The 27,516-nt window shown below is 46.1% G+C and overlaps 2 protein-coding genes across 2 annotated transcripts in view; one reads left to right on the top strand and one right to left on the bottom strand.

The window, feature by feature from the left end:
• Nucleotides 1-14,748, top strand: part of LOC119168069 (uncharacterized) — a 36,516-nt gene extending 21,768 nt beyond the window's left edge. The window contains exons 5-10 of the mRNA XM_075867758.1: nucleotides 2,025-2,184; nucleotides 6,190-6,314; nucleotides 8,654-8,771; nucleotides 10,326-10,493; nucleotides 12,325-12,456; nucleotides 14,301-14,748. Of these exons, the coding sequence (XP_075723873.1) occupies nucleotides 2,025-2,184; nucleotides 6,190-6,314; nucleotides 8,654-8,771; nucleotides 10,326-10,493; nucleotides 12,325-12,456; nucleotides 14,301-14,471 (874 nt within the window). The 3' untranslated portion in view covers nucleotides 14,472-14,748. The remainder of the gene's footprint in view (nucleotides 1-2,024; nucleotides 2,185-6,189; nucleotides 6,315-8,653; nucleotides 8,772-10,325; nucleotides 10,494-12,324; nucleotides 12,457-14,300) is intronic.
• Nucleotides 14,749-20,395: 5,647 nt separating this feature from the next.
• LOC142765952 (uncharacterized) overlaps nucleotides 20,396-27,516 on the bottom strand; it is a 39,847-nt gene continuing 32,726 nt past the window's right edge. The window contains exons 8-10 of the mRNA XM_075867757.1: nucleotides 25,818-25,985; nucleotides 24,317-24,451; nucleotides 20,396-20,722 (exon numbers count right to left, since the gene is read on the bottom strand). Coding sequence (XP_075723872.1) covers nucleotides 20,555-20,722; nucleotides 24,317-24,451; nucleotides 25,818-25,985 — 471 coding nt within the window. The 3' untranslated portion in view covers nucleotides 20,396-20,554. The remainder of the gene's footprint in view (nucleotides 20,723-24,316; nucleotides 24,452-25,817; nucleotides 25,986-27,516) is intronic.

Raw genomic sequence — 27,516 nt, 5'->3', positions numbered from 1 at the left:
AACAGCCGAAAGCGTTTGCACAGCTCCCGAGAGTGCTTGGATCATCTGCACGGCGTTTTGCAGCAAAGTCTGCGTCGTCGCACCGGCTTCGTAGGAAACCGTTGGTGCGTTAGCGGCGCGGTCGAGCGAAGGCGAGCAGTCGCCCAGCTCGATCAGTGGGGCGGTTTCAAACAGACCACCGCCCGGCGCGCCATTCCCAGAGCAAAATAGGCTCCTTGTGGGATTTGCCTGTTGTCGAACCAAAGGCGCACTTGGTGCGGCTACCATCGACAATTCAGGCGCCTGCTCAGCGTGCGGTCGAAGTGTCGGTTGCACGGCTGATAGCGGGCAAAAGTCGGCGAGGGCCCCGTCAATTCCGCAGGGAACCGACTGCGAGCGCTGCGCCGACGAACTGCCATGCATGCCAAAGGGCGCATTAGCAGTCGGAGGCGCTTGTGCGTAACGTTCGGGTAGGGCAAGAGGCCCATTCCGAAGCGACGCGCCATCTCCAAAGGGAGCGGCTAGGCGCCTCGTGTCGTCACCGCAATAGGGGGTGCCGACACGGACGGGTGCAGAAGGGTTCCCGTCCATAGAGGCAATGGCCTCCGTGTGCAACGCGGCATCCGCTAAAAGGGACAGCGGACAAAAGTCCCGCGAAGCAGCCATGTTGCGACGAGCCCGAATCGCGCAGGCGAACTGACTCGCTAAGAGCAATCAAAAGCTAGAGCTTTTGATACCGCGTTGGGCGCCAGTGTGGTGTACGCGTATCCCGAAGGAGTACGGCCACCAGCGTGGGTCCGGTCTTAGCGAGCCGCAGGGCACGCGTTAACCGTCAGTCGCCGTGGCGGGAAACACGATACTGCTCAAGTCGCAACACTTTATTGTGGCAACACCAAACGCAGTACAGCCCGTTGCAAAAAAGGCGCGGCGGGAAAGCAAGTAGGCTTATCCACGCCACGGGCACAAAGTACTACACAGGGTGCCACGAGCACGTCTCCGCGGTAAAGGTAATCCACGGAGACACCGGGACAAAGGGGGCCCGGTTGCTCGAGCGAGGGCAAAGGCGCTCGCGTTGGCTTCGAAGGGAGACGGGTCGGCGTAGCTAGGCCACGCACTAGGACACCGTACTGCCCTTCGGCCGTGAGTACGCAGCGGGGCAACAAAAGGTGAGCGTTCGCATCGGGCGCGAGGCGCCGTCAGCGAAGTCCGACGAGCCCCGACTGACGGGAGTCGACGGACGAAAAGATAGCGTGGCTCACCGTTTGCTGTCCCGGAGAGTATCTGACCGCTCCCGACGCAGCGCGCGAAAACCCCCCAGGGGTCCCCGCGTGCGGCGCCACAGTCAACATCCGCTACCGGGTGAGGGAGTTATACGTCACTCCGCCCTTCCCAGCGCGGCAGACAGCAAGGAGGGCAGACATGTCGGGACATGAGAACGGCAGAAAAGGCGGGAAAGCCCGCTTAAAGGCAGCGGGCCAGCCTCAATTCCCACAGGTTCATTGAGTCAGGTGTACAGAGGTCAACTGTCATGTCTAAAACGACGGAGCGTCAAGCTAGATACATTACGAGCCACATCTGCAGTTCAAAATGGGCCCCATCTCGCCATGCAAAACCCGAAGTTTCCGTTCGTGTATATTGCCTCAGCCGCAATTACTCTTTTCGCCATCGAAACGCTGCGAACTCAGTTGCGCCGAAGATAAATTGAAATCACCCGGATTTACGCCTTTTAAACTGTAGACTTATTCTCGCTTCGTGGTATCATATTACACCAAGAACTACCCACTTCTTTTCTTCTAGTTTTTTTTTTAACTTTGTTTTAGCGCTATATCGTTCAGAGCGCTTATGATGGTCAAAGTGGTCGTTGCATATCCGCGGTGATAAACGTGGAGCATGCTCAGTGGAGCACATTTGCGACTGCAGATGTCGCCCGTGAAGTTCCGAGCAGGGCGGTCTGTAGTTCTAGACAAGAAAGCTGACCGCTGTAAAACAGTGCGGAAAGCTCGAACAACACGTCACTGCTAATGTGTTTGGTATGTCTGTTGCAGCTTCCTCACGGCGAACATGTTCGGCAACTCTCAGATCAGGTCGCACCTGTCGCAGCTCCAGAGAACGTCGCGAGTCAATCACTACGGCGTCCTGGACATTTATGGTTCAAGAGAACAGGTCGAGAACGTGTCCACCACGAGCGCGCCAGTTGCGCTAACCGTAAGCAACGGTTCTGTCTTGCGTCTGGCGAGTATGCCATGGACATGGTTGTTCGTGCACTGTAGTTATCGTTAACGACACCCATTCACTTTTGTAGAATTTCTGGCGGGGTCAGTTGACGCATGTATATGGTGGAAATTGACACGGACACAGTCGGGTGTAATAAAAAGACAGTGTTCAAGAAGGCAAAACAAAGGTAAGAAACATGACTCTCTTTAAAGGAACTTGGCAACTGTATGTGGCACACAACTTTCAGAGGTAAGTATGTAATAAACCTCAGAGGGAAACGGCGTGCCTCTTTAAAGAGTTCATATATCTCGCAAACCAGATTTATAAAAACACTAAAATTACTTTTTTCCTTCCTCTTAAAATGCAGTTATAAAAAAGGATATTCATAAGACACACCCTTTGAAAGTTAGGCATGGAAAAGTGTAGAGGTGAACCCTCGGCAGGTTATGAGACTTGCACGATAGCGTTAGTTTGTCCTTGTGTATTTTTTTGGTCAACTCTGTGTTTAGGGCGCGTTGCCCATCGGGATCCCAGATGTCATTTAGAACAAAAAAATCACAGCATATCCAAGGAGTGCATGATGATGAGTGGGGTGAAGCATCCGTCGGTCCGCGTTCATTGGTTCTTGCTTTCGTCCAACCGTCTCTGTGACCGTCCGTCCATTCGTCCGTTTGTGCGTCCATCCATTCATCCGTCCGTCCATCTAGTGAACACTCCAAGTACCGCCATCTCGCATCTTTTCATCATATATTCTGCATATAGAAGTACCGCCATCCAGCGGACACTCCAAGGACTAAACGAGAAATGGTACTCGCGCACTTTCTTACAGCCCGCACTTGGTGTTTACCTCCCACCTTTCCCCGCCTCTAGTTCATGGCTATATACTAGTTCACTATATTCATGGCACAGCAGCCCAACCCTCACTAAACATTGTTAGAACCAAGGAGGTAACGACCAGCGAGTTTAACGTGGCAACCCTTTTTGGTCAGATAGTGCTCAAAGTGCGCCCTTCTGATACTAGTTTCTTTTAGCAAGCACCAATTTGAAGGCAAAGTTTATTGGAATAAGCTACCAATACTCGTCTCGGTAAGTTATTTCAGAAGAAAGAAATATATTTTTATTTATGAATAATGTGCGCGGGTTCCCCCTCAATTAAGAAGGGTGCGCACGTGCCACTCCTCTAGTCTGGCCGTGGAGGTGGCTACCTACTACTACTACTACTACATGCGTCACGGACACACGACCCACAGCACAGGAAGCTTCGCTACGAAAAAAGGGGGCACGTGTTTGAGATTCGCTCCACCAGGTTTCTCAACGATTATAGCTCTTTCAAATGTTTCAGTGAACTAAATTATGTTTCTCTATTGATAGTGACAGCCCATCAGTTTTTATATGAAGCTAATGTATGTACTGATATCACATCGGCACGCTGCAGGAGGGCGCTGAAACACAGAAGACGAGAAGGTGGAATAGCTTGTGACCAGCGACCCATTTTGGGGTTGACCGTCATGTCCGTTGCATCGTACTACACATCTTTCGCTTTTCTCACCTTGAAAATGTCGAAACGGAAATGCTGTAGGCCCGTGTGCGCAGATTTGGGTGTATGTTAAAAAACCACAGGTGGTCAAAATTTTCAAGCCCTCCACTATGGCGTCTCTCATAATCATATGGTGGTTTCGGGACGTTAAACCCCACATATCAAATTAAATCAAATCACCTTGAAAATAAATGTATCCCTTCATTATAGTTTTGGTTGAAGTGTGGGGTGTGTAACACTAGACGAACAAGTTCTACCAATCCTTCGACGAAGTAAGCGGTTGGCTGGTTGCCGCCGAGAGTCATTGCTATGAACGACGTGGACAGACCTGACGATGGTCACGAAGGAGGCGTTCAAGAGACTGTTCACCCAAGACCGCACATCCTATTGAGTGTGCCCCTTATCGGGAGCCGCGCACATTCCCAGAAACAGTGGATGTCTATGACTGGTTGAGGCACTATCAGAGAAACAGCCGTCTCAATGAATGGAGTTCATCTGCAAAACATCCATTCTTACGTTGTCCTCTACCTCACCGGAACAGCACTTCTGTGGTTTGACAACAGTGAGAGTGTACTGACAGCTTGGGAGGGCTTCGTCACTGAGCTCAAGATGAGCTATGGTGATTCGATCTTTAACAAAAAAAAGGCTGAGCAGAAACTTTCACGGTAAGCACAGATACCTGGAAAGAAGTGTGCGAGCTACACCCCAGAGATCCTGAAACTCTATAGAACTGTGAGTCCAAACATGTCAGACGAGAACAAGGTCGGATAGTCGCTCAATATTCTTATATTTAAGGAAGATGCGACCACACCATCTAACTTGAGATATCACTGCGTTTCGTTTAAGCTCTCAAAGCAAGGTAAATAGTTACAAAGTTTGGCCGACTTCTCAACGTCCCGATCAAGCATAGCAAATATAGACGTCTCTTCCTCTGACATACTCGCCACTATGAAACGGCATGTTGTGCGATACCACCTCGTTGACTGTCAAGGTGTAGATTCCAACCACGTGTGTCACCAGTGTGCATTGTATGAGCGCTGTCGGGAAGCACTAGTCTCCTGGTCACTGCTAGCGCGCACCAATCACTAAGTTTGCTATAACGCCCATATCAAGATCACCAGGACACAGCCCCAAGTGACGAGTTTTATGCGTCGACAAGAGGCCTGCTTACTACAACAACAAAAACATGCGCAGCCCACTTGTTCGCATCAATTGTGTTGTACTAAAACACAAGACGAGGCACTGCGGATGTTATCCGAAACCCACTGCAAGAGATCGCGCGTATACGCACATCGCATGTAAAACGCCACACCTTGGCAACCGTCTGCCCAACCTTCACCTTTTCATCTGCCACCTCGAGTATACATGCCTAGGAATGTGTCTTCGTGGCGTCTGACCACAGCCTGACTCCACCACCAACTGGACGCGTTGTTCGTAATCACCCCGCCGCCCGCCTACACCGTCCAAGCGGGAAAACTAGCTGTTCCGACCGATGGAGTTCAGGTCGCAGGACAGTCAACCCCACGACGGCTCACTGCTCGCGTGCCCTCTTTCCTGCTTTCTCTTCTTGGTTCCAGAGTACTCCAGCAGCGTGACGATGTGTATCCAACTTGAACCAGAGCAATTCAATTCAATTGATTTGGAAAGCTGTGTCCTAATATTAAAAAAAAACGGAAGCAATTGTTCAACTGAAAACTCTTGGAATAACGAAAACTGGGCTCTTGCCCCTAGTCATCATCAAAAACCGGACTACCCATCTTCCATCCTACCCTGCAGGACAAGGATTTTCGCACGTTGAAAAACCCCAGGTGGTCGAAATTTCCGGAGCCCTTCACTACGGCGTCTCTCATAATCATATGGTGGTTTTAGCACGTTAAACCCTACATATCAATCAATCACAATGATTTCCCTCATGTGCCACCAATAAACTTAGTCCTGCCCTTGTTGCTGCCACTTTGTACCAAGCAAAGTTCATAATATCATCAGCCTACCTATCCCTCTGTCTCCCCCTCACATGTTTTTCTTCTTTTGAAATCCTATCTGTTGCTCTAGTGGTAATAGTGCCTACGCTTTACGTCTCGAGCCATACCTACTTGTCCTTTTTGATTTTGAGTACGATGCCCTATTGAACAGTTCGCTTCCTGACCAAGTCTGCTCTGTTCTTGCCCGTTAAGGTTTCGCCTATCATTTTTCGTTACATTGGCTGCGTTGTATTGTTTAAGTGAACCCTCGTTACAAGCTCTCTGGTTTCTTGCTGCATGGGTAACAGTAAGATGCAGCTGTTATGTACCTTCCTTTTAAGGGATAGTGGCAAGCTACCGTCATATGTTCCTGTAATATGCACTACTAATATAGAAGTTTAATTATACCACTAACATACGTATGCTACTAATACCTAAACATGAGTGGACGCTAACTGTGTGTTGCACCTGTGTAGTGAAGGTCGCTTTCGTTTGCAGGCTATGCGACAGCTCCTGGGAAATAACAGCTGGATTCACAAGGTCTTTGTCGGCATCGGCTACTACTACTACAATGGCTCAGATGCCTGGGAAAAACTGTCATATGCCGCCGAGAACGTCGCGTCGTGAGTAATGGTCATCGACTCTTACACGCCTGCTTTAAGACAAACCTACGAACAATTTTTTGTCGTAGGCACCACCATGCTTCTTAGCGGTTGAAGCTGTCTGCTAATTTGGCGAACCCACTGCAAACACTCACTTACTCATGGGCACGCCTACTCCGAACAGTTTTGCTATATATATATATATATATATATATATATATATATATATATATATATATATATATATATATATATATATATATGTGATGTACTAGACAGAGAACAAGCGACAACACCCGATCCTGGGCCGGCTGTTCTTATTCCGCTTCTTCTTCCTCGCTTGCCTATAGCATGCGCGTCTGTGCCAGAGTGCCAGTTTCGGTCTTCGTCGTCACAATATATATATATATATATATAGGACCACTCCTCCCCGCCTTGGGAAAACGGTCAGTAACACCCCTATGTAGACTGGCACAATGTTTTCTTTCAACTTATTCGTTTATGCATATATTTCGTAAACGCTAGCACACGCAAAAACATGGACGACTATTGAGCTTTGTCTTCGGGAGTAAAGCGCGATAACGCAACAGGGGCCTGCGCGCATCACCTTCAACTGTTCTGCAAGGAAACGATCGTTTGTGCACGCAACAGTGGTGTTCTCAAGCTAAACAGGTGTACCTGCCACAACTGCAGTACAAAAAGCACACTGGGGCATAATTTTTCTTTTCTTGACACGGTGAAGTACCCACAACACGTCCCCAAGCTGCGACGCACGCTTTCGCAGCTGCGCATTTTTCGATAGGTCGGCAGCTTTAAACCACGCAATGGTTGCACAATTCACATGTTTTTGACGCCTGGTGCGATTCTACTGATCTGCAACGCTACATTACATTCCTTAAGGACACTCCTTTCAGTACATGACATTCTTGGAGCCTTTTTTTATGGAACAGTTTCAAGCACAGGTGTTACTCCGTGGTTGAACACCTTCTTGTTCCGCTGAAGGTGACTGTTCAATTATCAGCCAGGCTAGTGATTAAATTTAAGGCACAGGGGTGAAAAGAGACTGTGTCGGGTAGGAGCAGGCGGAAGACTGAGACAAAGAGCCGAGAACTCGCGAAAAAGAAAGTGACAGATGGCCCTGAAATGAGGCTATTATTGCCTGTCAATAAACCCTTTACAATTAAGTAGAATCACTGGATAGTCCTCTTCTGATTGTTGTTACTCGGTACTGCCACTCTCCTCCACAACCATTAATTTGAAATGTAATCTACCTAAACAATCTCGATCTTTCACTCGCAGCCAACGACGCCGAAACCGATGCCGGAATTTTCGGCAAGTTATCCCATCAACGCTATTAAGTGTACACAGCGCAAAAGGTCAAACGCTAGCGTGCAACGCACGTGCGAGTATATAAAATAACATCTTCACATGCGCAAACTCACCGGATTTACAGTAAAGGGAACGTATATTATAATGATGTACTGCCTAATCAATACCACTAGCAAGCACATATGCTGCTCTGTCGCACTCGTCCGAAGTCTTTCGACTTCTAACAGTGGGGAACCGGAGAATGGATTTTGATTGATATGTGGAGTTTAACGTACCAAAACCCCCATTAGATAATGAGAGACTCCGTAGTGGAGGGCTTCGAAAATTTAGACCACCTGGGGTTCTTTAAGCTGCGCCCAAACTTGAGCACACGGGCCTACAACATTTCCGCCTTCATCGGAAATGCAGCCGCCGCAGCCGGAATTCGATCCCGCGACCTGCGGGTCAGCAGCCGAGTACCTTAGCCACTAGACCACCGTGGCGGGGCAACTGGAGAATTCATCATGAGCTATTGCGATATTGTGACGTTATACTCAGACCTGGACATATACAGGGCGTTTATTGCGTGTCTGTGGATGCAGAGGGTTTCTATGAAAACCCTATAACAGTAGTGCTCCTGTGGGTTTCACACGTGAACTTCAAGTCGAGGTGGACTACTAATCAACTGCTTGTTAATTACTATTTTAATTATGAAATTGAGGGCAGGTCTTAAATTACAAAACTGCAGTGCGTGCCAGGTCAAGGTATGCCTATTTTTTTAGAAACCACAAATGTTTTATGAAGTTAAAGATAATCGACACCGAAATTCAGGAGCAAAATGGAAACTGATAGCAACCGCATTCTTCCAGCGACTGCATTCTCTGTTATGCATGTGTGTTTCTCCATTAGATTCTCCGTTATGTATGTAAGTTATGTATGTTTCGCATTTAGAGGCTGCCTGCTCGATTTGTAGTTTGTTTTGCGTCAAATGATTCGGTTAGGTGTTTAAAACGTAATGTTCTCTCCTCTTCAATGTCCAACTTATTCCACAGGAAAGACGTCGACGCACTCGTTATAATTAGCACGGTTTTGTCGGTGCCCACCCGACACCAATGCATCACGCTGCCTGTGAACGCCCACAAAAGTCCCAACGAGTACGCTCCAAATATGGTAAGCTGGCATCGAAATATATTGACACACAATGACTCGCATAGGGTGGCTACACGTCCAAACATGCTGTGACGAAAGTAGCACGAAAATATAAAGTTGTGCGCGTTCGTGTCACAGCAAAATCTTCCTTTCTTAATGACGCCACAGCGCGTGCGTGTTTTTAATAAATAAATAAAAATCTCAAAGCTCTTTGGAAGGGCCTATGCAAAGCTTTCGATTTCGAATGCTTTTGTTTCTAGCAATTTTAGTCATAGCGTATCACCAGCAAAGCTCTGGGCCCCCACCATAACTGCAGAAGGCTGCATAGGAAAATGGAAAAGCAGTTTGGCGATAAAGTATCTTGATAATTTCGCTAATTAGAGTGAAGTGCGTAGAGCTATCACAATTCTGGGAAACTTGTTCTGACGTTAAAATGACGGTCAACCAGGTAAATCAGTTTGGCACGCTGCTGCGAAAGCTGCGAAATGTGGCCATCTCTCGCACTGTATAAGCGTGAACAACGCAACGAAAGAAAAAACGGACGCTGCATGTGCCTTTATTGCATGAAGGCGTCTTACCTGTGTAGCCGGAGTTCGTTTCCAGAAGGCGTAAGAAGAAACGAAAACAGCCGGCCGTTGTCGCCGTGCAAAAGGTCCACGCGACGACATCGATTAGCGCGCGAGGCCTGGCATCAATAACTGATCAAGTCGAGAGCAAAACACCTCGCTCAAGTGGCAACTGTCAACCTAATCACGAGGGTGCGGACGGGAGCGCTGGCGTGTGCGCTGCTAAAAGCTCCGTCGCTAGACGAATTCATATTGCTCGTATATGTGGCATGCTCTAACCGCTTTTTGTTGAGAGGACATGCACTGCGAAAAACGCTATATCATTCGATGTGTCTTATTTGATCTATCTAGCGTTTTGTAGATATGCACGAGGGGAAATAGAAAAAAGGGTTGGATGTCAGGCTCCTTTTGTATAAGAATTCAACTTTTTGTTATCGCAATCGGGACTTTGCTATTGGAACGGAATCGCTAGTCTTTAGTTAAAATCGGGCATTGGCCTATCTGTCACGGCATAGCCTGCTGAACTTTTTATATAATCTCCTGCTTTTACAATGCTGGCGTATCAGCCTGTAGCGAGCTCTATTTAGCTCGGATTCGTAGAACGGACAGCAGCCATTGAATGCAAACATACTTGTAAAGTAAAATACTGTATCTAAATGAATGAAGGAGATTGAATCGAGGGGTCTGTTTACTTTTCGGACAAACTTCAGTAAAACCAACTGATAATAAAAAAACGATAGTTCTGCGGAAAAAAATTTTTGCACAGCCAAAATCTATATTTATTACACCTCACGTCAAAGCACAATCTCATCAGCACCTTTTAAAAGCACTTATGAATCACTCTAGCATGGGTTGAAAACTGCGACAAAGCAAAAACAATGCGCTACTTCTTCCTCGCGTACTTTCTGCGATGTGCGAGCATCAGTGTGCGTGTTCTAGGTTCTGATATATGTAGTAGTATGTAAAGCAATGCGATGTGTCCTGCAATCGACCTGCCGATCAATTGCAGGAGGCTGCGCTCAAGACGGCCAGGGATGGCTTTGGGAGGCGCAACCTGGTCGTGTATTTCAGCTTGCAGATGGGCGTGCTCTTGTACACGCTAGAGAGTGACTACAAGCTCCCCATCAGCGCCCTCTACGAGCCATGCAACAGCTTCGCCGTCACCGACTACTCTCAGGCAAGGGCAGGCGTGCAGCCAGAAATTTTTTTCTGTGGGAGGGGTCACCATTTTGATTTCGGCAGCGGCACCCCTTTAAAATGACCATTTTTTGCTCTCAATGCCATGGCGAAAAAAAATTCGGGGGGAGGGGAGGCACGTTCCCGGTGTGGCACCCCTGGCTACGATCCTCGGCAAGGGCCATTGGTAGGTCTTTTCATAAGCGGCTCACTATGGTCGAGTGAAAATAGAAAGTAGTGATTCTTACCATTCGTAGGCAGGGGAATATGAGAGACCATCAATGGGACCACAATAACTGCACGCCCGGAAGTTTCGACACCAGAAAACATGGCCGAAAACATGGCGGGACTACTTCTTTTAGTTGCAGAGCCAATTGGCTCCCGCGCTAAAATCATCTAGGTGAGGTTTCTCCTGTTTGCTTACATTGTATATGACTGTTAAGACGGGGTTACTTTAGCTGTTCACGACAGCAGAATTTACACTAGCAGAGCGGGTGTAGTGACACCTTGTTAGCTTTTTGTGAATTCAAACGCAGGCCACTTTTTTTTTTTCAGTGGATTTGTTTTTGCTGAGATATTCCCCCCGTCATCATTTCTGCGGTTCTACGTATGTCCCTTTATTAGTTATAGGCTGATTTCTGTTCATACGTAGATAGGCCAGGTTGTGTTGTGTCTGTTCATGATGCTTGCTTCATCTTTCTTTCTATAACACTTTCTCTCTCACATAGTGCCAGAGGCCTTAATATGCCATGAGACGCTATGCACCACATCTCCATCGGTCGGAATGCTGGATCTCCACCGCAGAACGCAACTATGCAGCATGCGCAGGGTCACCCTTCAGGAGGGAGGAGTTTGTTCCAGTGCCCTCCTCTCCTACTAATTCTATGTATGGGGTAGACTTGGATGCTCCCCTATTACGTAATAAGGAAGGGCGGCCACCTTCTTGCCCCTCTCCTCCGCCTGCCTATAACGTCACACCAGCTTTGCTATTTGAATGTTCTTTTTAAGAAAACTGCTTTGGGACACTTTGCGCGGTGGTTCCTGGGCAATGGTGTGGCCCCTTTTTCGCGGACGTCTTTAGAGTTTGAGGGGTACCTTCTTTGTTAAAAAGTATATTTTGAGATAGCTGAGGCACCCTGTATGTTCCCGTGACCAACAAAGACCTGACTTCGTCGGACAGCATTATTTTGTTCCTTGACCTTCGTATAGACATTAAAGCGGCCCTTCAACGCTTCTTGAATAACCCATGGAATGTACTCAAACAGCCTATTGCTTCGCGAATTCAACACCACAAAAATTTTAGCACGAGCAAAGTTGCAAAGATTTGTCACACACTGCAATTGCACTCTCTCTTTTCTCGTCCCGTAAAATGCACTGGAAGCTAAGCAGGTAGAGGTGGCACCGAAAAATAAAACACGTCACACGCTCTCTCTCTTTTTCTTCCTTCCTATACGCGGCTTTTCCGTGCGATCGCACGCGTACGCGTGCACACGTCGCGTCCTCCCACGGCGATTCCTGTAACAACAGAGTGAGATGGTCAAATCAGTCAATGGCTGATAAATCCGCGGTGACGATGTTTTTCTAGGTTGTTTCATCATTTGTCGAGAGAAGAAAAATCAATTTTTACCTGACTTTGAAAATTTACTGTGAATTCCAGAGCGCGTGCTGCGCCATATTATTTGGCTCGCATGTTCTCGGATCTGCTACCAATGGGCAGCATTTTATGACCATGCTCAAAAAGTGTCACAGCGCTTCTTTGAAAAGAATATAATTATACTAGTGGTGATAACGATGCGCATAATTGCCGAATTGTTACCACTCCACTTTCGCAGGCTTGCCAAGCTACCAAAGCGGAGCTCAACCTGGAGAAGTCGAACATCGCCTTCAACAGTGATGCTTCGACCAACGTTCTGGGGCTAAAGGTCCTTCACTCTTTTGACACCCTCGAACAGATGACGGAAAAGGTGAGCTCTAATTTTATAAATTTCGCAGCACTGTGAATTCCACAGTACTCGGAACACGGCGCCATGAAGTTCACAAGTCCCAGACATTTCACTATTGGCTGCCTCTAAATATCCATCGTATTCCATGAGGTACAGGTAAAGAGTTCCTGCACTGGGCCGACAAGACGTCAGATGAGCACCAGGAAAGTGGCTTGCAGTGCTGCATGGACAGCCTTTTTGAAAATCGCATGTCGGGAAACAGTAATCGGGTGCTAAACGGCACGATTTTTCATAGCGAAAGAGTCATGTGTGACATGTGTCGAAGAGACTTCACGGGACACTGAGGCCGTGGTATCAGCGCAAACGGTACAAGATGTTTCACTTGATTACTCATGACACCATCAAGATGGCAAAGATGGCCGAAATGCGTATTTACGACGTCATCATGACGTCGTAAACACATCAACAAATGTCACTGCGTCCCAAAATCGCGATATGACCGAGGCACGCCGTACAGAGGTGGGCTCCGAAATCGACCACCCGCAGAAGTATCTATTGTGTAGCCACAGAAGTATTTATTGTGTAACTAAATGTCTAACTATCTATGACCATTAAGTAACAGCTACAAATTGTTCCTTAAGTACCATTGGAGTCATATTTAGAACTCCGCTATGTTCAGTTCTAGGTCCTTTACTTCTTTAATTTATATTTAATTTATAATTTAATTCATAGCATTTCGCCTCCATTGAAATGGGACCTCAGTGACCGTAACTGCATTCGTCACTCTCGGGTTTTTAGCCCAACTCCGTAACAACTGTACCTCCATGGGGATCATTCGTTGTACTTCCGGTCGGAGATATTTATATTATACGACATTTGCAAGTGGTGTCATTAACTTGAGGGTACCTATGTGAACTGTCATGTTGCGTTAACATTCTTAATGCAATACAAAAACTGAGTGTTTTGATGCACATTCATCATCCGCAAAACGGAGACACGAGCTTTTCACAGATTACACTTATTAAAAATTAGATTTCTGAATTCTGGGATATATGACTTATGAGTACTTGAATACGAGAGAGACATATTTCGAATGAGCTGAAAGTTGTATGGTGAATGTGAGTTGCATGAAATGTCATTAATTCTGGTTAAAGGCAAAGTGCAAGAAAATACAGTCAAACCCGACCATATCAAAGTTGAGTTCATTCTGGTCAATAGCAATACGCAAGAAAATACGGTGAAACCCACTACACCGAAGTTGGGTTAGTTGAGTTATTCTTTATATAATCTGACGCCACTATATCTTACGCCACTATTATATGACGCCACAATGATCTGATGCCACTACACACATAAAACTATTCGGCTGCGTCGAACAAGAATAACCAGAAGACATTGCACATGGGGCAGAATGAAACAACTCAAGAAGTTCGCTTTTCTTCATGAAAGAGAACTTGCCTACCCACATTATGCGCTTAAAGGAGTGAGCAATTGTGATCAGCAAGACCCCCCCCCCCCCCCCACCTTCCGTCACAGCAAGCATAAACTACCCTTTGGCATTACACGCTTTGTTGAAGCGGTGGCTACTTTGTAGTGAAACTCTGATAAGCTGGCATGTGTGAGCGTGGACTTATTCAACGCGTTTGTTGAGCTGTATACACGGTAACAAATATTATATAATGTAGTCTACGTGAATTGAGATATGATTTTTGTGGAGCAGTAACGAAGATTCAGGAGAAAATATATCGAACTGATCCCCAGTATAATGGCAGTTCAATATTTGCGGAATTCACTTTAGCACCACTTCACTTGCGCTTCTCCTGCGCTTACGGAGTGTAACACTTCTTGTCGTCCCGTTTTGTCAGGCGATGCTCATCATGGAGACGCCCGGCAGGCGAGCCAACTTCAGTTGGATGCTCTTCAACGTGGAGTTGACGGACGTGACGCGAAAGTGCTTGACCGGGGGAGCCTTCGAGCGCGTCAGAGAGTTCAAGAAGTTTTATCTCACCCAGACGTCGAAAAACCGGACGGGATAGCGTGGCGCGTTAGGCAGCTGTTGGGAGTACCGGGAAATCGGCCAACTGCTTTCGCGCTATATTTTTTTCTGTTCTTTTACTTAACAACGTCGACCGATGCTCGTTTGCCGGCTTTGGTGCGTGCAAAGCAGTAAAAAAGAAAATCAAAACGTAGATTGGTGTTGGCAGCGTTCATTCGAATGGTCCTCTGTATTCGTTATTCTAAGCAAAGGAGCTCAGTTTTTCGCACGTAAAATTACACGTCGCTTAGCGGCATAATAAAACACCAAAGAAGTGATATGGTTTTTATAGGGCTTGTTTTTTTATTCAACACAACCAAATCTGTCCTGCAACCAATCAAGTCAAGGAAGTCACTCGGGCCATATTTTCACTTTTGTTTATATTTATTAAAGCAACTTGAAAGGACCTGAGGCGCATCAAAAACAATCGCTTTAGGCGACGGGATACCCTCCCGCAACCTTGGAATAGCAGCGTCTGCTGAAGCGCTTAAAGGGGTACTGACACAAAATTTTGGGGCCGAGATAGCCTGCGGGGTCAATTCTCGTGAACATTCGTATATCATCTGCAAGATAGCAGCAGCGAATATAGCTTGGAAGATATTTATAACTAATTTTGAAGTTTGCGTGAGCGACCGATTCCATAGCGCTATAGACACCATCGTAGGTGACCCCGAGGTGACCCCCTACTTCCCTCACGTCACCACGTTGCGGTCAAAAAAAGAAGTTATGATGACGTCATAGCCGCCATTTTTCTTTCGCCTCATTACTTCCCGAAGTGTATATTTCTCGGCGGCTAGTTGCGAGTGCGTGGCCGTGGCGCACGCTTAGAAAGTTTTGTGTATGGGGACATTCCAGTCCCGTTTCCTATTTGAAGGTAATTCTTAATGCGGACCGTGCGGAAGTGCGTCCCAGTTCTGTGTGCTGACGTGGTCAATAGTTGCACACACTAGGTGGTGACAGTTGAACCCAGTTTTTGAAACTTTCTCAAACCGAAACTGAATTAAACTGATTGATATTGAGGGGCCTGTAATTATCTGTCGCGTGCTCCACAAACGATGTGTCGTGTCAGGACCAACGGGGCCTCACAAGCGCATTGCAGCAGAAAAACGCGAGGCCAAAGCTTTTGTGTCAGTACCCCTTTAATCCATTCGCCTTTAGAAGCTAATGCGTGCCTTGGAAAATGAATAAAAAAAAACTTTTGCATTAAGCAAATAAGCGTCTTTTGGGAACGCGTCACAGTCTCTTCGTTATTCCTATGGTGGTTTGAAAGAGTAAGCCATAGGGTTTGGTTCTATCAGAGAGGCATGTGAGGAGCTGCTTGCTTTTCGAAGCTGTGTCAACTGATATAATCATAACGATAATGAAATGTTTCCCTGAACAATGTAGTGTGTTGGCAGGTTTAAAACACGCAATCGTTACTCGACCCACACGATGCGACGTTCGGTCTGATGCTACAGTTGCGACGTAATTGTGGGTGATTTACGCCACTTCTTGCCTAACAACACTGGACTTCATGGAGTCCTTTTCCAGAGCCTGTTCAAATACGGCCGTGCACGCCCTATTAGAATTGACCAATGTTCAGCGCAGAATATGATTTTCAGTCTGGCTCCATCCCAAGTTGATTTGAGTAAGGTTTGTTGATGGGCGAGTTGGTTGACTTCAATTGGGTAACATGGCGTCACAAACCTTGAAAACTCAGATCAGAAAAAAGAAGTAAGTGATATGTGAGGTTTAACGCCCCAAAACCACCATATGTTTACGAGAGACGCCGTAGTGGAGGACTCCGGAAATTTCGACCACCTGGACTTCTTTAACGTGCACCCATATCTGAGCATATGGCCCGACAAAATTTCCGCCCCCATCGGAAATGCAGCCGCCGCAGCCGGGATTCGAGCCCGCGACCTGCGGGTCAGCATTGGAGTTTCTTAGCCGCTATAAATAGGTGGAAGCAGACAGGTTAGCACCCAACCTTTCTGCTCAGTTCTAGTTCTTTTCTGCCTGGGTGGTGGGGCAGAAAAGAACTATAGAAGGGAGCAGAAAGGTCGGGTTGTAACCTGTCTGCTTCCTCTTATTTCTTTTCTCTGATCTGGGCTTTCCAAGTTTTCTCTACTATGTACCCCATCCAGGTTGATTTGTCTGGTTTTAATTAACAGCAGAACTACTTAGTTTCGGCGAATCCCCTTGGGCCTTCGCGAAAATTGTCGCAATCACACTGGTGCGCGCTGTCTTCATCCCTACCTTCATCCTTTGTTTCGCTCCCCGAACAAATGATGCCGGCGCATGCTCTGTCGCGGCTCTGATTTGTCCGGCATGCGATGCAATAGCTCTGACGAAGTAGAAAACGAGTGTATAGTGAGCGAAATAGGTAAATAAAGCTAACAGTTGAAGGAAAAAAGCCATGAAAGAATGGGGGAAAAGAAAAAGACGAAAAAATAAATAGGTAGAGGGAAATGGGAAGATAGAAATAGAGAAAGGGGTGAGGCACCTTAGGTTGTAGGTTTGTCCATTGTCCGGCATGGCTCATGCAAGGTACCCACTATACGCCAAGACAATGACGATGAAGAATAAGCGCGTTAGCACATTCAAAGTTGCCATACGTAATGGCATAAGCAAGGTAGCCTCTACACGCATTGATGATGACGCTGAGGGTAATGAAAAGTAAATGCTTTGAGACCACACATTCATGCTCTTTCTAGTATCATGGCTTCAAGGAGGTTCACAGCACATGCAAGGCATCTACCATAATTCGTGACGATGAGGCTGATGACGATGAAGAATAGGTGCGTCCCAGAGCACATATTGCCAATCTTGCAGAGTAGGCTTGTGCCATGAATTCCAGGCTACAAACCAAAAAACAAACAAATATTGCCTTCCTGCCATGAATGAAAGTGATCGTGACACCGCTAACGCCCGTGAAAGGCAAAGCGGCAACGATGACAATAAGCTGCTTCTCCGGAGGCGAGAGCACGGCATGGGGTGGCTCAAGCAAAGCCGGAGCACCCTAACGCTGTCATTTCCTGTAATAGCTTCCAGTTCAACTTAGTTGGTTGTGCGATCAACCGCTAAAAAACTGAAAACATTAAAAAATTTTGGCAGCATGGAAGTGTTTTTTCTCACGGCTTGGTACAACGAACACGTGGTTGTCACTACTTTACTTTTCTTAAATATACAAAAAATGCTAACATTTCCTGGAGTCTTTTTTCCCGGTTCTCGCAATAAACACTACAAAGTTCTGAGAAATATACGTGATAAAAGCCAATACAACGTAGCCCTATGGAGAATACCTGACATCGTTCTTTTATTTTTTTTTGTCAAGCCTAAGTCAACGGGAAAACTGACCTTCGTTGGGGCCGGTGGCGTCACCCAGTGCGATTCCGAAAATTCTCAGATGGTGACGGTATCGTGACGTCACCGATCCCCGAAATTTGTGCCGTCACCATGAGATCATGGCTCCATATAGCGGGATTTGAACAGATTGTCACTTTGTCAAAGGTGGGGCCGATCACGAAGGCAGTGTAGGACAAGTTCAGAAAGCTTGCAGGGTAGCGCAAAACTCCGTTTAATGAAGGAAGCGTTCGGAGAATAGAGAAATCGGCTAAGAACAAAAAGATAAACGCCAGGCCTGCGCGAAAGGGCCGGGCTAATTTTACGGTATTGCATATTAGAATTCGATTATAATCTGTAGACTACCTATTGATTCGTTTTCCTTCATCTAAACATTAGAATTTTCTATGATATTAATAGCCTGTTGAAGGTGGTCAATCCCCGTAGTGGGTACTAGCCTCTTATTTACTTTTTATTTATTATATTTATTCAATACTGCCAGCCACCCTTTGGCAGCCAGGGCAGGAGTGGTACAGTGCAGAGTTTGAACACAAAGTTTACACGCGACCAGTAACACGGTCCGCGGTACACAGGGAAGCAATAATGCAGTAAGCTTACAGATTGTCACGACACACAAGCGCACGCAATCAGTAACACGGCCCACGATTCGCAAAGCAGCAGTAATTCTCGTTACAAATAGCTACATGAATATACAATAAAACCGGCAATGCTAGTCTAATGCAAAACACACAAAGTACACTACGCGCATTGACCAGGAAGCGTAAAAAAAATTTAATTGGATGTTGCCATGTAAAGATTAAAAATATTGCACAAACAAACAAAAAAAAAAGACAAGCAGTGTGCGTTGTGGCATGGTAGCAAGATAACACGTGAAATACGTTAGTTCAATAGAACAGGGGAACAAGACCAGCACTTCCAATCATACACAATTTTGAATAGCCGTTGAAAAAGCATTTTGATTAGTTAAGTTAGTAACGTCGCGTGGCAAAGTGTTCCATTCTGCTATCGTTCTCGGGAAAAAGGATAGACGGTGAGCGTTTGTTCTCGTGGAAGGCATTAGGATTGTTTTGTTGTGCTTGTTCCGGGTGGGGCTTGACATGTTGAATTCGAGATAAGTATTGAAGTCAAGCTTTGAATAACCATTGACTATGCTGTGTAATATTTTAAGTCGATGTAATTTACGGCGGGACTCTAGCGATGGTAGGTCAGAACGCCTGCGCAGTTCTGTCACGGATACTCGCCTGCTGTATGCGTAGACCCTTGTAAAGGGTCTAATGAAACCGCGCATCTTATCGAATCCAGGAGTATACGAACATTTAAGGGCACATTAGGGGATAGATGATAGAGATCTATAAGCATGAGAAGAAAAATTTGGCGGTTTTATTCTGAACCTTGTCCACGAGTTTAGTAGCTTGAAATTTGGGTGGCCAATAGAAGCCATAATTGTTTAGGCTTATCATTCATGAACACACAGCGAAACGGATATCATGATTACCGACGGCATTGCAAGGTTTCATTTGGGCATTAAATACAGTATTTTAGAACTGGCAATAGAGAGTTTTCGAGTATATAGCTTACGCAAACAATCTCCGTTGCTGTCACTGTCACTGCGCATGCGTCATAACGCTAACCGTCGATAGCGTTTGCGGTCCACCAGCAAGGCCTTCAAAGCCCCTTTGCGATCACTCCACATGAGTCAGCGGTTGCGGAGGACAAACTTTATTCGAAAACACTCATATGGCAACCATACGAAAACAATATGCCTGCAACACCTGCTTACTTGGCGTACGCTATTTGAAAATACCTATTGACAGAAAATCGGGTAAAAAAAATTGAAGACAGAAGTTGCTTAAGCGTGGCCTTCAATAACATAACACGGCAGAGCTAACGAGCATCGTACGCATCATCTTATAATTTGGCAGCCTGGCTTCGGTTCTCGGTGTATGCACTACGAAATGAAGAAATTACTAGCGTGGAAATGCCCGCTGTGGCTGGTTTCGATGTATGGCACGTCCACTACACTCTTATCGGTAGCAAAGATGGGTAGGCGTAGCTTTTTTTTATTTCGACAATACACATTTCAGCAGCGTTAAAACGACACCAGCAGTTTCATCAATGACGTGCTGCAAATGACCGCGCAGAACTTCCTCAATGGTGACGTTTTTACGTCAGAATGGCGCCGTGAGAAAGCTTGGTGCGAGAAGTGAGGGGCACTGAATAGTGAAATAAATAAGTCACGGCACACACGCGCTTGCCCAGCGGTAAATCCGCGAGACTCCTCTAGATCTCGGTGATTTTCGTTCTGGCGGTATGGCTTGTCAGCGCCATAGTGAAGGAAAAAAAAAACTTTATTTGGTTTTGAAGGAAGCAATGCAGGAAAATTAGAATGCCGACTGCGCTGCTAGAACTGAATCACCTCAGGTCGAAGTCATCGTTTAGTAGTTCAAAGAACCAATCTCAGAAGACGGTGCTACTTGATGTTGAGTGTGGGCAAAATTACGTCACTGTGCGGGTGAAAAAGACTGGTCAGGCGCGTGATAATGACATGGTAATTGTATTTTACGCATGAAAATCTGCATGACATTTCATTAAATTTTATTCTACTGTCATGCATCCTGCTCCGCAAACAACCATGCCTCTGCACCATTTATAGGGACTAGGTTTAAAAGAGGAACAAGAAGAAGCACGAGGGCAGTTTCGTCCCTCGGTGAAACGCAGCGACCGGCGAGGCGTATGCAGCTATCCTTTCGGCATGCTGGCTCTTCGGTCCAAGTATTGCCGGAATCCTTTCAGTCGCTCGAAAGGTCCACCCGGCAGGCAGCTCTTTGTGTGGTCCGTCAGATGGACGTTGAACAAGAACCACGTGAACTTGTCTCGTATGTCCGACCTGGACATGATCCGGCTTGCCTGTGGAATGGAACGTGGAGCACGCGCCCGAAGTACACGCACTTAGAGACCCTGGAAATTCTTCAAGTGGCACCGTTCATGTCAGCTTACAGGCACTTACTGTCCTACTCACTTAGTTGATGACAAATGCAGTTAGTTGAGCTTAAAAGCTCGCAAAACGTAGCTATTGGCCGGAAAGAAGGGCTCGGGCAGTTTTTCCGCTAACGCACCCGAGGGCTGTTCGATTGTAAAGTGACGAAATAGAAGACATATAGTTTTGTATACATCCACTAGAGGGAACTCTGGCGCTAGTGTCTATGAGAGCTGCAATGCATGCCACTTCATAAAGCATGGGGATGACGTGTAGAACACGGATTTGTCCGATCTTCGTACTTCTGGCTTCGTGTGTGTTTGTGCGGCTTGAAGCTGTTCTATCACGAAATGAAAATCGGCGAATGTTCAGCTGTTGCGCTTCACTACCTTAATGTCTTAGGCTTACCATTTCAAATCGGTTCACAAAGTTCAAAAGTGTTCGTTCTTTACTTCAAAACGAACCCGAAACACGGCAATAAACAAAGGCACGTACAACGTGCGATTCGCCGCCAGCAAGTACGAAGACTAGGTGAATTTGTGTTCTACCTATCACTCCCATAATCGCTGATCAATCGCAGGACTAGCCTCCCCTTTAGTTAATTTTAGTGTGCTCTATGATAGGAGATGTCTGCGAAATGAAGAGTAATAGTAGTAGCGATAAATGCGGCAGTGTAATGTACTAAAAAGCAAGTGACGTATTTTCATAATGTCTGGCATCGTAAAATTGTATGTTCTACCATCTACTGATGCACTCAAGTGTCCGCTCTTGATGACAGCGCTAATGCGATCTCTATGGCATTAAATAATCGGTAGTTTAAAGAGTTGTACAGTGTTTATTTTTAAGGATCGTGCGAGCAGCCGCCTATTCGTCCGTCTATAGTTTGTCTACTCGGTCGGTGACAAGGAGGTTTTTTTTTAAACCTCCTCGATTGGTAACTTGATTGGTCTTTAAGGGTAACTGACTGGATTCCCAGAGAAGGCAAGCGGGTTAGGGAGAGACCGAAGGTTAGGTGGGCAGATGAGATTAAGAAGTTTGCGTGTATAAATTGACAGCAGCAAGCACAAGACCGGGTTAACTGGCGGAACATGGGAGATGACTTTGTCCTGCAGAGGACGTATTCAGGCTGATGGTGAAAATGATGATGATGATTATTATGATGATTATGATGATGATGATGATGATGATGGTGATGATGATTGGTGTAGCCATGTGGTCGACCACACATGAGTCTTTTTTCATGGCGGTTGGGGATGCTTCGTAATATACACTTGTTGTGTCAGAGAACAGACAAAGGTACAACTGGAGAAACAAACTGTTATTACTTCAAAGGTAGAAATTCGAAGTTTCCTGAAGGACACGCAAGATGTGCTGCTGCAGCTGCTAAGAGACGAGGCAGAGGCGAAGGAACCGCGCTGCCGCTTTTTTATATTTTTCATAAACTTTATACGCACTTGCACTACAGCTTCAGCTAACAATTGTGGAGGCGATCCTATTCCTTGATTTCCTGGCTCCATCAGCTGCTATTAACACTCGTCAGCGCTCGCGTGTTCTCTGTATTTCTTGGCTTAAATGTGTATCGCGCGCTGCTGGAGCGGATCCCGAAGGCCATGTAAATGAAAGCGTACTTGGTTGAAATTTCTTGCTGCAGCTGCCTAAACGATCCCAACAAGGGCAGCGTCTGCTCTTTCAACAACTCATACAATCAATTTTTGTTTATTATTGAGTTAGGCGATCCTTATATTGAGTAAACTTAGGGTCTGATACACTTGTTAAATGCCACTTTTAATTTGAACGAGAACCATCGAATCAGAACCAGTTTTATTTTCCAGTTGCATGTTTTTGTAAATATTCTAAAAACCCCAAGTGCTCAAACTAACGTGCTCAGAAAGAATAACCTGAGTGCCAGTCAGTGAAAACCTTGTAAACAGGACGTGTCTGATGCAGCCAAAATTTAAAAAAAAGTCTCTTCTAGGCTATAACTGATTTCCGTAGCGGATGTGTGTATATGCTTCGTACCCTCCCTTGCAATTTAAACAAAACATTAGGACAGCCCAAACAAAAGCACTTAAAGAAATCAGTTTCAGCCTTGACGAAAAAAAAGTATACTTGTCCAAATGCCGGCTACTGCACACACGCACACTCTTTACACTCTGTCGTCTAAAGGTATGAAAGCATCTATGACATTACTATGGAATGATAGGCATTATCACCACAAGCACATTTATCAGCTTGAATCTGGTTGTGCTTTTCGTATTCTGTTCCGACTAAGGAGTGGCCACGAAACACTACCACATAAACTGCGGCTGAGTGTTGCATTTACGCGAGTGTTGCATTTTGCTCCTATGCAAGATTGCACAGGAGCAAAATGTTAACTCCAATTTGTGTCCCACGCCAGAGACTTATTATTCACATCCTGTGCGTGTGCCCTCAATACGCGGGCGAAAGACAATCTCTGAAGCAGCTCACAGATCACCTAGACTGCCGACCCAGTTCGTAAGAAAAGCTTTTCGGTGCTTGAGAATGGGTGGATCACGCCCAACGCAGCCTAAAAAGCTTGCTCGCATTTTAAGCAAGACGGATTTGGATTCCGGTCTTTGGAGCACCTGCTAATGTAGCTACTGTTGAGACTTTTGTGCGTGGCCTACACCGAACATGACAGTGTGTACAGTGATTTATCATGTTATATCACAAGCGCCCCTCATCATGCAATCTTCTTTCTCTTTCTTTTTCTTTCCCTCTAACCAATGTGAGGAGTATCAGGCTAGAAGTCCACTTTCCAGGTCGACCTCTCTTCCTTCTCATTAGACACCTTGTTCTTCTTTTTCATCGCAAGCTTCCACATTAACTTTCCCGTGATTCTTTAAGAACGTCACTCGTTGCGCATAGCACTAATAATGCAGCGGCTGCCTGCGGAATGACCGGGTATGCTTGTCTTGCCTAATCTCTTCAGCTTTCCTCTTTGACTACGTTTACCTGTCTCTATTGCATTCTGCCGTTCGCCGTCGTGAAACAGTAGTTAAGGTATGGACTGCTGACCCGAAGGTCAAGTGTTTGATTCCGGACGCGGTGGTCACATTTCGATGGAAGCGCATTGGTTGAGGCCCGGGTACAGTGTTATGTCGGCGCACGTTAAGGAACACCAAACAGTTGAAATTTCCGGAGTCCTCCAGTACGGCGTCTTTCATAATCCCATCGTGCTTTTGGAACGTGAAACCCGGATAATATTATCAATATTTCAAGGGAGATTAATAGTGACGCCAGGTAGTAGGCAGAACCAGGATTATAATAATACTATTATGATTCAATAATAATAACTATTATTATTAGGGCATTCTACCTTCGCGCAGTAAAGAGGTTTAGATGTTTTCCTTTAGTGAGACAATAATCGAGCCTCTTCTTTGTAATCAAATCACTCTGCCACCCTCTGAAGAACACACCCCCTGGTTCAACGTTTCGACGAGTGTTGCTGCTTCTGCGTGGCAAGCGCCGCTAAAGCTGGTCGCTCCTCGCGAATACTTCACCTTCATCTCCATGAGGTCCAGTGTGTCGTGAGACTGGAAAAGCCTTCTGCCGCCGAACATCTGGACAACTTCGGGCGGGATCAGCCCGATGATTGTCCTTTCGAAGGTGAGCTCAGTCGTGTCCGCTTGGCACGCCTGCACACGTGTGGCGACAAAATAAACAAATCAATATGTGTTAATGTGGTACTCCCACGACTTTTTCTTTTCGATTTGCCGTTTTCTTGTGTAAAATGAAAGGCCAAGACTCTAGAGCCTAGAAAATGTGTGCTAATTGAGATTGAACAAGTAACTGCAGCACATTTTTCAAAGCTAGTTCGAGACGTTTTTCACAGCCGCTGCTCACCGTAGCTTCGTTCGTGACCCACAAGCGGTCATTTTGGAAGTTTCGGTGCCCAGTGACGTCGTAACAACTATAGCCAATCTGCTACGTGAAGTCACCATGGCCGAATTCGTACTGTAGCCCAAGTTCAAGTTACATATCGATGTAGGTACGTTCGCCACGGGAAAATTAATTCTAACATCGAAATATTATAAGTTAGCAGAATTTGCAGAGTGTCACACTTGCTCAGAGCCAGCTCTGTACACAGGCAATTTGTTTGGCAGTGTAGATACACCTCAGAAAACTGGTGTAAAATAGGTATTTGTTCAGCTTCCAAAAATGTCCAGGGTTTTTATTGCACCCGCCCTATTCACCCACCCATATGCACCTTCTTATGCACCCACTAAGACTGATCAAAGGTGAAAGACATCTGCAGTAGTCAGCCCCCTTCCCCCCCCCCCCCCCCCAGCCTTTGAAAGCGTCCTGCCCACGTGAGCCTTTGGCCAAACCACAGGCTACGTGAAAACATCATCATGCGTTGCCTAATTATGTGGCATCATAGTAATTGCATGCAGACATAACGAGTTTTGATGGTCTGTGAACTATTGTTCACATGATATAATGATGTTATCAGTAATCACATGACGATGATTCTTTGCATAACGTGCGTTCACACCCTCGCCACCTATGGACCATTTCCGCGTGTGAGGAAGCATCTAAGGCTTTCGCCTTTATAAACAGACAACCAGTGAGCACCCGTTTTTTTATCCTTTGTCTGCGGTTACATACATTAGAGAAACATGCAAGAACATTGCCTGGGTTAGACGGCACCTGAACCACAGCCCTATGCGTTCGTTCGACGTCACAATTTTGAAAGTATCGTCTGAGGTAGCCTTCAGTTCTCGGCTAAAAAGAGAAGCAGCAGAAAAAGAACAACGTATACTATTCTAATTACTAGTTCTCAGAGCCGCCATAAACCTAGCAGAAGTTGTGGTAATCATAGTAGTAGCAGCAGGAGTACAACAACAACAACAACGACAACAACAACAACTACACTATTACTACTGCTACTAGTACTAATACTACTATAGCTTTTTTTGTAAAAGTCATCCTATTGTTATTGGTTACCAGGTTAAGACGATAGTACGTCTAATATAGGATAAACAAAAATGCAGCGCCTGCCTGGGCATAGTCGGTCACTCCGAAGCCATTACATCCCTGGTAGAGGGCCGATATGGGCAGGTCATACTCCTGGTGTAGGGTGTAGTACACAACGCCCATTTGGAGGGCGAAGGCTATCAGGACCGAGGGCTTTCCGAATCCTGCCTTGGCGAACCGGTACGCTGCCTCCTGCAAGTTTGGAGGCCACCAATGAGGCGCTGTTCTTAAATGCACACTAAAGACAAAAGGAATCTTTCTCCTGTTTGTAAATTACGCGTTTTTAAGTTCCCACACCCACCAACACGTGACGGTGTATCCTATTCGGTAAAAATAAATATACAACGATGGTTACGATACCACCTAATGCAACTTCTGGGTGCAGCTGTTCAAATGTTTTGGTTTGGCGATAATCAGAGGCAACTTTTCGAGAGAGGCGTGTATGAATGTACAGTTGCATACCAGACCGTGCGTAGGGTGACAGGTGGGGATTGTTTCATGCTGCCCATTTCATAAAAACCAGTGCAGACGGAGTATATAGCGACCACCTTGCTAACCGGGAGATCATGAAAGGCAGCCCGTGAGCGCGTTCCACAACAGCCGCCTCACACAGGCCTCCACTCATGCAGTGCTTTATTTCCCTCTATGGTGTTGGTTGATGCTCTCGCCGCATACCTCAGCGATGACGTCAACAGTGACCACATGACGACACGCACCACTGTGACGCCGCAGGTAGACGCCACTAAACCTGGCGTTTTACCAATGTCGTTCCCTTCTCGCACTCTCCTCATAATCGCCGTCGTTCATTCTCGCTGCGCTCCGCATTCGCTATCTTTCGTCCTCACTCACTATGGCGGTGACGACAACGCCGACACCGTCAAACGCAAGGGACGAGGGCCTATAGAACTACACTATGAAAGAGCAGGTGCACGTTTCTTGTTGGGGCAACATCAACTGTGTTTAAGGTTCTAGCTATCCTCAGTTGTGGCAATGTAACATTCGTTGTATACTGTCCCAATAACTACCAGCGCTGAAGAGCTACGCTCGCCACTCTGGGAACTGCAGGCGTCGCAAACCAAGCGAAATGCCGACAGCAGTTTCGACAAGTCAAGCCAGCCGCAGTACACCTGCTTGCCCCATATTCGTACTAGTTGCAACCGAGAGGCTCTAGTGCTCTTGACAGAGGAACAAAGCGAGGTTAGTGCCTAGTGGCTCATAATATCTAGACAGACATCGCATTCGTGCTCTTCCGTGCTCGTTCGTTCGGCTGGTTACGACAACGGCGAAGGCGCTCAACACGTGAACAGGCGCTTGATAGTTGCGTTACAAAAATCAAGCATTTCTCCTGAAGGAGCCAAAGACTTAACATATCAAATTTCAGGACATTTCGTAGAGCTATTGAGGCAGAAATACGAAGCAACACCATAACATCCTCAAGGAGATTCGGGCAAGAAATCCAAAAGTGATAGTTTTGACATTGCTTCCCCTCGTTAATATAACCCTATGGAGGTGAAACTATTGATATCAGAGTTTATAGTATAATTTGTCAATCCAAACTGATGCACCGTTTCATTTCATTGACTCTTCAGAAGAAAAATTGGTGGAATGCATGAAGTGTACTACTACTTCTTCAAACGAGGCATTTTCTATGCCAACCTTCCCAGGTTTCAAGGCTAAAACATTTGCTCTCTATTTGAAGCTAGCGGCGTGAGGGGCAGGTTAC

The sequence above is a fragment of the Rhipicephalus microplus genome, chromosome 6, assembly GCF_043290135.1.
Source record: "Rhipicephalus microplus isolate Deutch F79 chromosome 6, USDA_Rmic, whole genome shotgun sequence".
NCBI lineage: Eukaryota > Metazoa > Arthropoda > Arachnida > Ixodida > Ixodidae > Rhipicephalus > Rhipicephalus microplus.
Note: the sequence above shows the minus strand (reverse complement) of the source record. Positions and strands in the feature narration are given on the sequence as shown.